At 39.9% G+C, this 14,388-nt stretch overlaps 1 protein-coding gene across 1 annotated transcript in view; it reads right to left on the bottom strand.

Moving 5' to 3' along the window:
• Positions 1-249: 249 nt before the first annotated feature.
• The window catches only part of gpr139 (G protein-coupled receptor 139), a 29,901-nt gene continuing 15,762 nt past the window's right edge, over positions 250-14,388 (bottom strand). Inside the window, exon 2 of the mRNA XM_006637046.3 lies at positions 250-12,728. Coding sequence (XP_006637109.1) covers positions 11,791-12,728 — 938 coding nt within the window. The 3' untranslated portion in view covers positions 250-11,790. The remainder of the gene's footprint in view (positions 12,729-14,388) is intronic.

Raw genomic sequence — 14,388 nt, 5'->3', positions numbered from 1 at the left:
CTCCGAAGATCTTCTTGTGGTTTAAAGAAATGTTTTCTGTGTGCTACCATGGAGTATTCAAGTGTGGACTCAGCCTAACCTTACCAGCTGACTGTGAGGAAACGTGTCTTGCTTTATCAACGCAAGAGCATTCTCATTGTCTAGCACAGAACGTCACACAGAATCAGTGACATTTTTATTGCCTCTGCTGCTGCTGTAAAAAATGCTAACATTGCTTTTTCTGTCCGAGTCGGTAAAAACAACAGAAAGGAAAATTAATCTTGCTTTATTAAAAATGTAAACCATACATCCAAGTTTCTCAACACATTATAGATTTTCATAATATTATAATATACTGTATATATATATAATTAATATGAAACCTTTTACAACAAAGCAGTGAAACATAGTAGACATGAGCACTGGCTGCAAGGCACAGACTCTTGAAGTAAGCACCCAATAATTTGTAGCTGGGTCGATATTAAAAGTGTTATTGCAATATTGCACCAGTCTCTTTCCAAGAAAGAAGTCTGTGGGGGGGGCCCTGGCCCACGGACAGATGATTTCCTGTGCTGCTGTTACTTTTTGTAGCACAAAACTCTGCCGGTGAGAGAAAGACTCAGAACTTACGAGTGTCTGAAGTCCTCAGCAAGCACCTTTTTACACACCTGACTCTTTCACAGACAGCTGTGCTTTAGGTTGGAGGCCTGTTTGGATCAGTCACAGATATGTTCTTGTTTCTTTTTTTTTTTCCTTCATAAGCTATGGAGGTGCTTCGGAAATAATTTTGTGTTTGTTTTTTTAGAAGAACTGACACAGGTTTCCTGATGAGTATCGAGAATCTCACTCCAGTGGCTGTGCCCCACAGATTTGATGGATATTTGAGTTGGCCCACTAACTGCTGGAGACTGTGATGAAGGGCAGCTTGCATATTCATTTGAAAGCCTACCCTTCATGTAATTCTAGCTTGTATCGTCTAGTAAGTGAAATAACTTTGCTAAACTTCACATTTCAGTCTTGAAACTTTTACTTATGACCAAGCTAATGGCATGGATTGCAGATCTAATGACCTTTTATTTTTTCTAATACACAGTACAAGAATACAGGGAAAAGGAATGTCCACATTCTTTGACATTGCCTGCCCCCATTTAACTCTGGAGATGCAAGTGTAGTGATAAAGGATTCAAGTTCAGTATTTACTGTATTGGACTGAAATAATCCATTCCTCGACATCAAGAAAATCTATCTTCCGATGAAACAACTTTCTGAAATTTAACGCAGCTAGATCAAATAATAATAAAGTAATGCAAGTTTATCTACCAGAACAAACTGTAAGATTAGCAATGTTTTGGTCTTGTTACGAGAATGTCCAAATTACTTGCAGAAGGATGGGAGTTGTGTGTACCTGTAAGTATTGTTTGTGTTGCTTATTTTTCGCACCACAAACTCATTTTAAAAATCTTGATGGACATGAACCCTGACGGCTCTCATTGCGAAGGCCTTTTAAAAAGCAACCCGACCAGTCACAGTGAGTAACAGATACTGGGCCAAGACAAGTAGCTCTTTCTCCTGTTATTGCTTCCAGCTCAGAAGCCACTGAGCAAACAACAGCAGAGAGTTCCGTGCCAATTCACACATGACAAACTTTTCTTCTGATAAAAAAATACCAGAAGATGAAAATACAGACTTCTATTATTAGAATATTTTTAGAAAAGTGAATTATAACAGCAGATTATTATTTTTTTTAAAAACCGACAAGCATACACGAGCAAAAGAGTAAGTCTTCAGCCAAACATTTGGCGAACGAGGAAATACAGTAGTTAGCCCTAAACGAGACACCAGAAAGACGCACAGCAGAGCACTGCTGGAATGAATGTCTAACTGCAAAAATTGTTAAACAGTCCTACTGAATTTTCTCAAAGTGTGCATAGCCTAAAAAGCCTCCTAAAGTAGAAAGTATAAGAAAAATATACATAAGCAGAACAGTCTAAGATAAATTGAATCTAGAAAGGCCGACAAGACCATTTGTGTTACAGTACATTTAAGGAGTCCAGTGTTTCTCTCTTCCTCGCCCTCTCACAGATATGAAAAACAGCAGCAGCTTTCCTGTGGAGCTGTCCGTTTCAGGACCCCCTTACAGGATCAGGTTTTCTGCAAATTCCACATGAAAAACATTTGAATTAATAAAAAAATACGCATCCATACAAGGGCCTGAAAAAGCCAAGCTAGCTTGAGTATAATTGAAGAGGAGTGAGAGTCACACCATGTACAGAGATGTATAGAGAACATTGATAGAAAAATAGGAGATGTGTTAAAACGGTGAGCTTTTGAAACACATTCTTATTCTTGCCTCTCAAGGTATACGTGTTTATAATAACTTTGTGCCCTTTTGTTTGTCGAGACGGTTTGGTTGGTTGTTTGTCCCACTGCTAGCCAGTGTCAAGTCTTAATTAACAGCAAAAAAAACAACACGCCTGGTGTCTGTGATGATAAAATAAGGCAAAAAAAAAATGCACTGGCCACACACCAGCTCTGGGGTAGGCCAAACGTTTCATGTCCTGATAACTTTGAACCTCAGCTGATATTTGGATAAGCGTCTTTGGGAGAAATAATAAAAAAAAGCTAATGAATGTGTCATAAAGCTAATGAAGAAGTTCGGTATTTTTAATACCACATACTGTATGTGTTCATGCAGATTAAGACCAATTGTATGTACAGATCTGTCCTTTTGAAAACTGAATGTTTGTAGTTGAGAGCTGCTCTTTATAGCCTGGCTATTTAATTGAGCCATTTTAAAATATTCTTTTATTACCATCTTCCTTTCTTCTAAAAAGCTATTTAAATATGAATTATTTACAATTTTCCAGTCTAACGACAATTTTTCAACTGTATTATAAAACATCTTTTGAATGAAAGAGAATATTAATATTAAATGCGATTTATATGTTACAGCGTATACAATGTATTTTTCTATAATGGTGTTATTCCTTTAGGAAATATGATTTCAAATGCCCATTTATTAAAAAAAAATAACACAAAGCAATATGTATATTAATACATCTTTTCACATTCTTTTCTAAAGCATAAACTGGAGCTTTAATCCCAGTTTTCATCTAACACCAATATCATCAACCCAAGTGAAACTGAAATGCCCAATGATAAAACGATATCATTCTTAATAGGTCTGAAGAACCCTTGAGGATTTGTTTCGTAATAAAAGTATCAGGAATGGATACAGTATGTGCTTAGATTGTCTGTTACCATTCAGCCAAAAGAGCCTGATTTCCTTAGGATTTAATTTAATCGAAAATATTAAAATTTGGAAGGATTGCTAAACACTCAGATTTTGCTGTCTTTTTTCTGTGGTGCACATTTCCTGTACATCTTTCACAGTGTAACAGACGACTCACAAAATGTAATCTCTAAGAGTAAGGATTTGGTCTGTTTTATCCGGATTGGTCTGTTAATTTGGTTTTTACTTGCTTGTGCATACAAATCATTCTTAATATGTCCCCGTTGTTATTTCTCCACCTTCCAGATTTTTTTATATGAACCACCAATGTTAGAGATACACATGTAGTGAAAAGACGTCAGCCAGGAAATGCAGAGGGGGAGTTAAATTAGAGTTGCACCAGCATATGGGGAAATATGGAAGCTCCAAAAATGGAGCCAATGGCTAGCCCCTCATTTACAGGTTTGTGCAGTTCATAAGACTTTTTTTGTTTCAAATTCTGTCATAAATTGCGTTCTGTCAAATCATTTTTAAAAAGCAAGAATATTCGGACAATTTAAAGAACAGCATTACTGGCAAAGGAAGTTGTATATCCGATCCACTTTCAACCACAATAATATTCTGCTTTGTCATATATTAGTGTGCCGAAACAAAATAATAGTTATTTTTCCAGATGTCTTTGTTTTCAACATCTGCACTTAGTGAAATAGTTAATTTTTTCAATGATAGCTGTCCGTTAAGGATCACTTTAAATATTTAAGCAACATTTGTTTCTTGTACAATTTCATTGTCTCAATTCAAGAATCAACTCATTTGTGGTCATGCTGCTTTCTAAAACTGTGGATGTTTTTCAGTGAGATGCACATCACCTGCAGCTTCAATTTCAAGTGCAAGTATGCTCTGTTCATCTGCTGTAATGTTGTTTTCAGTATCCATTCTGTCCATGGTGCATACTAGAAAATAAATTCAAACCGTTTTAACAAAGCTATATTGCATTTTTTTTTAAAAATGAAATATTAAATGTCCACTGAGTTCAGGAGAAACTTGAAAAGAAAAGCAGGAAAGGAATCCCTTGTTAATGTGGCCCAGCTGTTCTTAGATGAGAAGTAATTTAAAGGTTTAAGGTTTGGATTGTCCCATGTTTAACTTTTGACATCCTTTTGGTTTTAACTGTGAGAAACCATAGGACAGACATATTTTTTTAAAGGATGTAAGAAAAACCCAACTCTCTTCCAGTTACCTGTAGAAAAATAATACTGTTCATGTTATAGTATTTGTTGTTCATCTTGATCCGCACGAATTAGGGAAGCTGACATTCAGTTGTTTTCCACTTTCCACAGTGATACAATCTCATAGGAATTTTCTTTTTCTACTGTTCACCGACAGTGTTGTTGTTTTATATTATGAATGTTTTTTTTCCAGTGTCCTGTCAGCAGAGTAAAAGCACAAAGTCTTCTAGGAGCAAAGCGTTGTCTTCTATTGTCTACCCAAGGTGAAGGCATCAGTCATATCAATGTATTGTGCTGCCATTGCTCAGTTCCAGATGTAAAAACGCACACAGCCCAGTGTTCAAATGTTTTTGCTCAGCAAAGAAATGTAACCAGAATAGACCATACTTTATACACATGCTTGGCAACCCTAGTAACGCAGATTGTTTTCTGCAGTTTGAGGTTTCATTTTGATAAAACAAGTGTTTCCACTGAAGAGATGTTCTAATACACCTTTAACTGCCTGCGGCCACAAGGATTTGTCATTAAATAATTCCTTTGTGCACTCTGTTCCCTGGATTCACAATTCTCCAAGAGCTTTCCTGTACCCACTTCCTTCCCAACAGGCCTGAAGTTGACCTGTAATCCATTCTTCTTACACTCTGCTGAGATCTTGCTGCTAATTTCCTGTTTCTTCGAAAGGGTTCAGCTTTGCGGATGCTAGACATTTAATTTTCAGCACAGCAATGGCTCCTTAGCCTCACTTAATTATGGTTTTTGTCTGACTCTCGATGATTAATAGATAGTATCTCTGCTCATTTCTTTAAGAAAAAAAGGGATGGAGCTCTAGAAGTAAATTTTGCTTCTAGCTGCTGTCTTGTTAGTTTCAGGTACCACAATGAGAAACTCACAGTCATTTCTAAATTCAATATTCTCTTTATATAGTCCAGAATGTTCCACTGTAGATAATGTGTCTGCTGTCACTGTCTATAAGCCATAAACTAACATGCTATTAATGTTTTTATAAATAATGGTCCAAATTATTATAGGTATGGTTCAGTCAGTGATCACAGTTAGGGCTAGCTTTTCGAGTTATTACAACATTTAGGATACTCTATTCATTCTTTGACAATGCAGTATATTTCAATTATAAAATATGCATAACTGACATTACATAACAGCAGCCCCAAATGGACGTGTTCCCAATAAGCCTAACTGGGAAATATGTCTAAATGCTGTTAATTATAAATGTGGAAAGCTAACGTAATTTGAGAGAGATAACAGGAAATGACATAGGCCTCCTTTCATGGAATCTGCCCAGAATTCCTCACAGGTTATAAGCACATATTTGCAAACAAAATGAAACCCATCTGTCCGTGGAGCTCATGTTGTTTTTGGTAGCTAATTCATTCAAGGATCTCATCCAGTCCACAAGGGCTTTGTCTATAATGAGCACTTTTGCAAGGGCCTTGGAAAATGGTGCTCATCTTGAGAAGGCATTCAATAAAATAATGAATAATAGTTTGAGACTACTTGCTGAACCTGTGCTAGATTGTGCTGGAGCTGGTAAAGGGGTGGGTAACTGCAGACCCATGTTATTCAATTACAGATCAGTCTTGTAGCCTAAAGAGGTTAAGCTCACAAGGACAGTTGATGTCTGTTTTTTTCTACCTCAGTTGTCAATTACTTAATTGAGCTGCTTATGCCTTATTGCGTCTGCTTTCTTTTTTTCTATATCTGGACCTGCATTGATACTCACTTTTTATTTCTGGCCCCCCACTGGCTGGGCTGGGAAATTCGGTTTTCATTAGAATGGATTAAGCCGAGACTCAGCTACTATATTCCTGAGAGGGGAATGTATTTCATGGATTTTACAGAGTGGGTCATAGTTCATTATTTTTTATGAAGTGGAATGTGAAAAATATTACTGAGGCGCATCTGTTCAAAAAGGCTTACTTGGGGCTTCAATTTAATTTATTTTGCAAGACTAATCTTAATTACATGCTACAGACAGCTCAAAGCACACCCGTCCTAGCCTGATGGTGGGATTCAAAATGCATGTAACTTACATGTATGAGGCAAAAGAATGTGGGGTCTTTGAGCATATATCATGGTTTCTTGGACTGTGCCTTCCTGATATGCCAGCGTTAATCCTATTAGAAATACCTGTATGGGAGTTATTTCACCCAATTATACACTCTCTGTCTGTTTGAAACTGAAGCATTATGTCAGCTTTTAGTTATTGATGAACTACTTGTATTAGTACAGAACATTAACCTCTTTCATGGTATATACAGTATGTGAAATGTAGCAAGAAGTCACCTGACTCCTGTCCATCAATTCACTGAGCCATTCTTCAAACATCTGTCTATTGTCTACTGACAATCCACAGCACTGAATTAGGAAGATGTTGAATTCAAATGAGCTTCTGGTATTAATAAACACAACCAGATTCTTTATACAGTATAGTCATTCTCCTCCAACTCTACAGTGTTAACTCTGATCCTGAGCTTCTGTGCAAAGTCCAATTGAACTCGAGATGGTGGGAAAAAAAAAGACTTTTTTTGTAGTTCTGGAGACTGAAAACAAACATTCCTGTTTTTCATAGTTTGGGGATTCTATCCATGTCCGAACCACATCTGGCTCAGACAACTGGAATTCCAGCCGAGCAGACCGAGGGCTGGCGAGCTCTCCAGTCTCGCTGTGCCACCGCAACACGGATAGGAACAGCGTATCTGGTAAAGCTTTATCAAGCACAGTGTGGTGCATGACCACCCTGTCACAGTGGTAGAACGTGGCACAGAAGGGTTCTCAGATGTAAAGGCACGTGCCTGCCATTGCCTCTGTCTGAGGACAGTATTTTAATCACTGCAAGAAAGAGCCTCTGTTAGGTACATAAAGACCTAGAGAGCAAACTAAAGCCAGCTATCTGAGATCATTCTGAGGCTGCTGATGAATGTCTTTTCCAAGACACTTACACTTTTGGATGTATTCATTAAAAGATCTTGTGCTGGACGTCCCCCTGGGGCGGGAGTCTTGAGATGTGAACATGTTCCCAATATGACCTTGAGTGGTCAGCACCGCACTGACAGAAATGTAAGGGACGCGCAACTCAGTTTCAAGATGCATGCTCACTCTTTTACAAAAGGCGAGGAAATGATTCTGCACTAGTAAGAGCAATGCGATGCTTTTAATTCACCTCCAGTCGGCCGTTTCATCTAATCCAGCTTTCATGATCCTTGCATTACTGTTATCCCAAATTGAAACAACAGCAGAGAGTCACAAATAGAATGAGAGGTGGCGAATTGTTAAAAATTGCTCTTTTGTGCCTTTGATAATGTGCTTAGAGCTGTGGGAAGTTGAAAAAGATCCTTAATGGAACATGAGAAGTCATTTTGAGAGCTGACCTATATATTTTCATGCCTTTTGAAGCATCTATATATGCAGAAGGTATCTTATTTACTGAGAAAAAGGACATCTATTGAAAGAGGCCCCTGGCAGAATTAAGGTTAAAAGTTTACATTTAGTCCCTGCTAGTGATATCATAATATCTTTCATCTGTAAATTAAAACTGACAGTGATCACAGTACAGCAGCAATGAAAGGCGTTTTCTCTAAGATGCAAGCAGACAGGAAGCCCAGAGGGGCTTTATAATACAGTTAAGTCTAAATCACTTTATCGTCCTTAATGTAACACCTGCGTTGAACACTCATATTAGTTAGCAATTCTGGACAGTCATTTGGCAATGAGTTCTGCAATGTATCTGACCTTAAAACCCATCTGCTTGCTGGGTACACTTAGCTGTACAGTCCAGCTGAACAACTACACGATGAATATGCTGTCTTTGTTGAAGAAACTCATTATTTCTCTGCACTATAAGTATGATTGGTTAAAATTGCAATGATACTATTACCAAATTTGACTTGAATACTTACAATGGATATTGGGCCTCTAGAAATTGAGTTAATTCTCTGTGGTTTGTGAGTCTCAGGGTTTTTCTTAAAATGTGATGTCTGGTGTGTACGATTTATCTGATGTAGTTTTAAATCAAAACTGATGTCTGGTGAGTAGACGTTGGTTTAATGATTTAAATTATTTTTCAATTGGGTACCAAATCATTCCACCTTGACTGCACAATTGATCCCCCAACTACAGAGTTCAGCCCGAAACATTTGCTCCTGTCTGTACCAGATCTGGGGTCTGCAGGAGTCAACAGTTAAACTCTTTGAGTCCCAAATCCCAGAGCCAAGCAATTCCTACTCATTACATGCAGGTCAAGTAAGGCAGGGGGCTAGCGCTTGGTTAATTTAGGCTACGTCTCTTTCACACCATAGCTCCTATAAACCCTGGATTTTGAAAGTGGTTCACTAGTTTTAGAAGCTTTGAAAAGCCAAAGGTTTGACATTTAAATCCTCAGTCTGAAGCAGATGCAGTTACAACAATCCTGTTAAATTACCCCCACTCTCTCCTCATCACAATGATGCAGTGATAATGTGTTTTGGTAGGGAGTTTTTTGTAATTTTTCCATCTAGCCTGTTTGCTCCTGTCCTCATTCCGAAATGATATATATATTCTGAATATTTAGAACTCATTACATTCCGAATATATAGAACTTCGTTTTGCCTATCTGGTCCTTCATTTCTTTTTTAGAAGATTATATTATTTTTTAAAACAGATAATAAAGGCGCCTTGTTATTAACCACTCAAACTGATAACTTGTGGAGGGGTTGTCTAGAAGGCCAAGGTGCAGTGGAGGAGATTATTCCTACCTCTGTGGAAACACTTGTGAAGAAATTAACCACATAAATCAGCTCACACGAATCAGAACACATAGACTCACATCCACATTGGCAAGAAAGCAGATTTTGTTAGGTCTTTCCAAAGCTTTTGCGTCTGAGGAATTGTTGTGTTGCCCCGATATGTGAAATTGTATCCAAATTTCTCTGAGAAAAATAATTAAACAGGCTATCTGGCTCCCAAGCCCTGTTTCATTATAGTTTTTTTTGCTGTTATAGTTTACCAAAGGTTCTCAAGGTCTTTTGGCATCAGTTTGTTATTTCTACACATTCTTTCTATTTACTGTTTACAGATCACCAACCTGCTTGGCCTTAATGTTGTATTTGCCCATTGTAAAGCCATTCATACAAAAAAGAATAGAAACCTACCAATCAATAAATCAGTTACAGCACTTCCTGCTGTACAGGGTGAGATGACACAAACATATCTGAGGTTAGGAGGGCAATTAGTTATTAATTTTACCATACAGACATGTTCAGGCTCATTTTAAAAACTGTGAAAGCAAGAACCAAACATTTCCAGACAGATTTCTAGTGCCCCAAAAAATAACTCGGCGAAAAAGAATAACTCAGCATTGTGTTGCCTCTTTGGAGTGACTGCCATCTAAAACCTTTTTCATTACTTCCAGAAAAGATTGAAGATTGCTCTGGATCACCAAACATTGCGTGATCCCACTGATTGAGAATTAGGAATCTTAAAATAGCAGCATAAATGATCATAATAACCGTAACAACTGTTACTTACCAGAATCAAGTGATTCCAGAATGTAGAAGGCATTACCGTAATTATGAGCCAGAGATGTTCAAGATCTTTGCCGAGCTGCTTAAAAGGGAATGTTTCTTTCTGTAAGGTTTCTTTTCTGACTTGCAGAAGCAGTTCTGTAGACAGAGTTTTGGGAACAATTTAAAGGATTATGGACCATTTTGTGTCTGGCTTTCGATTGATGGTTATTAATTATTTAAAGGGTTAATTTCCACTGCACTGTTTAAAGATTATAACACATCTAAAACCCTATGTTTCTGTAAAAGGATCAGTTTTCAGCAATCTCACAGCAGCTTCTCACATGCAGAAAGTCATAAGGTGCTTAATACAGTATACCTCAGTACATCATTAACATCTAGCACCACGTTTCTTTAAAAACAGCTATGAATGAATTAATTAGGGTTTAGGGCATTTATTTCAGCCTTCATTTTATACCTCCTTATCCATTTTAAAGCCTTCTCAAGAGATTACAAAGCACAAACAGATGAACAAATTCAGGATAAAGTAATGAAATTATGGATAAGGATCAATTCGTGTGAACAAAAAGGGAGAGATTGCGAAAGGTTAAAGATATTCACATGTGGCTTGCAGAGGTGAGAGTACATTTTCATTTCTTGTCGATCCAGTGGGAAATGTGTGGAAGCAGGATGCTGTATGGTTCATTTATTTCATTGGGCACTATTTTATCTGCTTGAGTACTGCACTGATCTAAACCTGTGCAAACAGATCCAGAACAGTGGTCCAGAGTAAATGACAGCATATCTGGGTATTTATTAAAACATAAGAGAGATATATATCATAGATAAGATTGTAATGTATTGTAATGTTTAAATCTTCTTGTTGAGCAGATCAATGAAATAAAGTGCTAATAGACTGTAGAGAAAGAAAGGACTTACTATTGTTTGAACCAACATCCTTTGCTTGCTTTTAAAAACATTTCCTGCTGTACAGTAGCCTGTCGCCATCACTTTAAGATACTTCATTAGAGATATTAAGAGAGTTAGAAGGCTTTAGCAAAAGAAAGGACTACCTCAAAGTGATATTTGTGTCCAAACTATCCCAATTTTTTGAAGAACTATAATGAGTATTTGTTTTGAAAAGCTGTCTCCTGCCTTGGTCTCAGAAAACCCTAGTTCTTTTGGTTTTAAAGGTTTTTACAATCAATGGATACATATCTGAAAGCCTAAATAATTAGGTAGATAATTAGTTCAATTAAGTAACTGAGAAAGGAATTGGAATGAAAAGCTTGAGAACTTGTAATTCTCATGGACCAGAGTCCCCTCCAGTATATCAGACACGTGTTAAGTGTTGACTGTCACTAATGTGAGAATATGAGGGAACACAGGAGTGAAGTGTAATCCCTTTGCGTATGTTTGACAGTGCAGAGATTTAAAAAAAAAAACTGTTTCTTTTTTGCACCTCTGAAAAAAAAAAGAGAGTCTTTGCAAAGTTTGTTGCTTCTGGCCTCATACAGATACTTTGCCAGACAGAACCTCTAAGACTTAAAAAAAAAAATGTTGACCACCGGTAGTAGGAGAGATAACGACCTCCATATCAAAATCCCCTTTTCACACTTAATAAAAAGGAACATCGAAACAACCATTTGTGCTGCATCTTTCTCTGGGGGGGGAAACCCATGAATTCAAGAGCAGCAGCAGCCACACAGCCTCCTCACAAGCCAACGACTTGTTCCTTGGCTTTTGCTGGCCGAGGATTCTGTAATCCTGCTCTTCCGCATCATCCGAGAAGCAGAAGCGAGAAGGAACTTCGCCCAACGCCAGGGAACAGCAGCTCCCCGTGCTTATCCGCCTCTCAGGAGGAAATGCGGACGGGCTTGCCGTTCTTGTCGTACTGGTACACCAGCATCTTGATGCAGTGGGAGTTGGCCGGGGAGATCCAGGGGCTGCTGGTGATGGAGAAGTTGTGGTTGGTGTAGAACTGGACGGGCTGCTTCTGGCAGCGGAAGAAGGCCCTCAGCATGGCGGCTGCCATGCCCCGGAAACGCTTGCTGATGAAGCAGTAGAGGAAGAAGTTGATGCCGGTGTTGAGGAGCGCCAGCATGTTGGCCACGTCGGTGACGAGGTGCACCACGCGGGCGGAGGCAATGGGCGAGACGTACAGGTGGTACAGGATCATGACCACCCGGGGCGCCCACAGGATGGCGAAGATAGTGGTGATCGTCAGGAGGATGGCGGTGGTCTTGCCCGTGGAGTAGCCCCTCAGCCTGAAGCAGCTCCTGCGCCGGCGCAACTTGTGGACAATGATGGAGTTGAGGACAAAGAAGATGGAACAGGGCACCAGGTACACAGTCACGCAGTGGGCCCACACCAGCACCTGGTGAGCCATACTGCTGCTGTAGTCCACCTGCCACAGATCTGGCCACCAGTAATAGGGAGCGCTGGTCAGCAGGCAAGTGAGGTAGACTGTCACTATGACCTTACGGGTGCGGGCTGGGTAGGAGACCGTGTGATACTTGAGTGGGTGGCAGACAGCGATGTAGCGGTCGACGGTCAGGGGTACGGTGATCCAGATGGAGGTGTGAATGGAGGAGAACTCCAGCACCTGCACGGCTTTGTTCAGAGAAGGCGGCAGGGGCTGACTCAGGATGAAGTCCTCCAGCAGGAAGTCCACAAAGACAATGAGGAAGAGCACCAGAATGTCAGCAGCTGCCAGGGCCAGAAGGTAGTTATAGGAGGATTTCTGACGCCGGGACACCAGCTGGGACAGGATGATCACTGTAAGGATGTTGGCTGGAAACAGAGAAAGAGAGAAGGGAGTTCGCAAACCGTGCACACACTCTTTCTGTCTGAACTGCATTTAAGCCAGGGCTGGATGTCTGCTCAGTAGCATGGGCCTGAGATTTCCCATCTCTCACTTCAATTACAAAAAGTCATGTGGCGTTCAATGAACTATTACCGCAAAAAATTCTGGTAGCACTTTGAGGATGAAAATCAGAGTTGCAACACAATTATGCTTTCAAAGGAAAATGAACACGATGAGGCAGTACACATTTTGTAAGATGCCTGGCAATTTAAAACAGGAACTGTGGATTCAAAGCTAAAAGCTCAGGCACGAGAAATGCAAATAGACCCTCCCCAGGCTGATGCTGCAGGACCAGAATATTATAGAAGCAAATTCCTGAACAGAGATTACAAATGCAAATGCCTACAGACTCAATAAAGATGAGGTTTATTTTGTGTCGCCAGCGAAAAATATCTGACAAACGCAACATGCCACCCTTTAGTGCCTGAGTGCGCGCTGTCAGCTGAAATAAAGTTTGTGTGAGGGTCACCCAGAAAGTGGGGCAGATGATCACCGTGAGCCGACAAAGTGAGAGCTACAGGTGTAGGAGGAAAAGGACAGGCCCCGAAGGGGAGCCGTGAGTGCCTCAATCGGGAAAAGTGCTGATGCTAGATTGAAGTCGAAGGGAAAAAAAAATAATAGTGGCTCACTCTAAATAAGAAAGATTTAGCTAGAAAAAAAGACCAGAAAAAAAACTTCTTTTCTCAATATGACTGTAAGGCAGCGAGAGGCTGCATTGCTGCTTCCATAGGTAATTGGAATTGATCCGTCTTTTGTTAAGAGCACCTTGTTTGTGTCCTTCATTTCCTCTTTCACTATTGCCTCACTGACAAGTTCTTTTTAGTCCACGTAATTTCCAAAGTTACTTGACTTGGATAATAAACTTTCTCTCTGCGGCTGCTATTTTACCCCTCTACAACACCACTCAGGCCATCAGGGCCCCTGCCCCTGATGCTGTGCTGCTGTCTGCAGCTATTAATCTACAGGCTGGGACAGCCTATTACCAAGAGAAATGACGCCTGCAATGCGCATTTTCAACGCAGCAGTGAGAGACATAGTGCTCAAGGATAATGACTGGAGTTTCCCTTCAGAATCAGCATCATTTACTCCAGGCTGGTGCTCTCTGAGAGTACTCCCGGCTTGATGAGCAATTGGATTCCCGTTGAAAGCAGGGCACTGATGAAGGTCATACTGTCTGGCTGCGTTACTAGGATCTGTGGTAGGTAGTAGGTGGGCTGCCACTGGCACCAGCTTCAGTCTAGATTTGCCATGGCATGGTCACCCCCTTTTGGCAGCCTTCAAAGGTAATGTTCAGTCAAGTAATGTGTCACCCATCTGGCACAGGCAGGCAGGCCAACAGTTATGGGAATGAATGAATTAAAACACTGAATCGATGTTGCCATTGCTAATAAGCACCACTGATTGATGCACTGGACCTGCCTGCCAGCTCAGCTACCCTCCCTGCTGTAGCACTGCCTTGAGCTATATTGGCACACGTATAGTCCTAAACTGCTGAGGGCCTTGCCTCTTTGCATTTGCCTCCCAGTGTTTTCACTTGTGTTACATTAACAGCTTTAGACACCCCAGGGTTAAGAACATAGGGGTAAA

Source organism: Lepisosteus oculatus, chromosome 19, assembly GCF_040954835.1.
Source record: "Lepisosteus oculatus isolate fLepOcu1 chromosome 19, fLepOcu1.hap2, whole genome shotgun sequence".
Taxonomy (NCBI): domain Eukaryota; kingdom Metazoa; phylum Chordata; class Actinopteri; order Semionotiformes; family Lepisosteidae; genus Lepisosteus; species Lepisosteus oculatus.
This window is presented reverse-complemented; position numbering and strand designations above follow the sequence as displayed.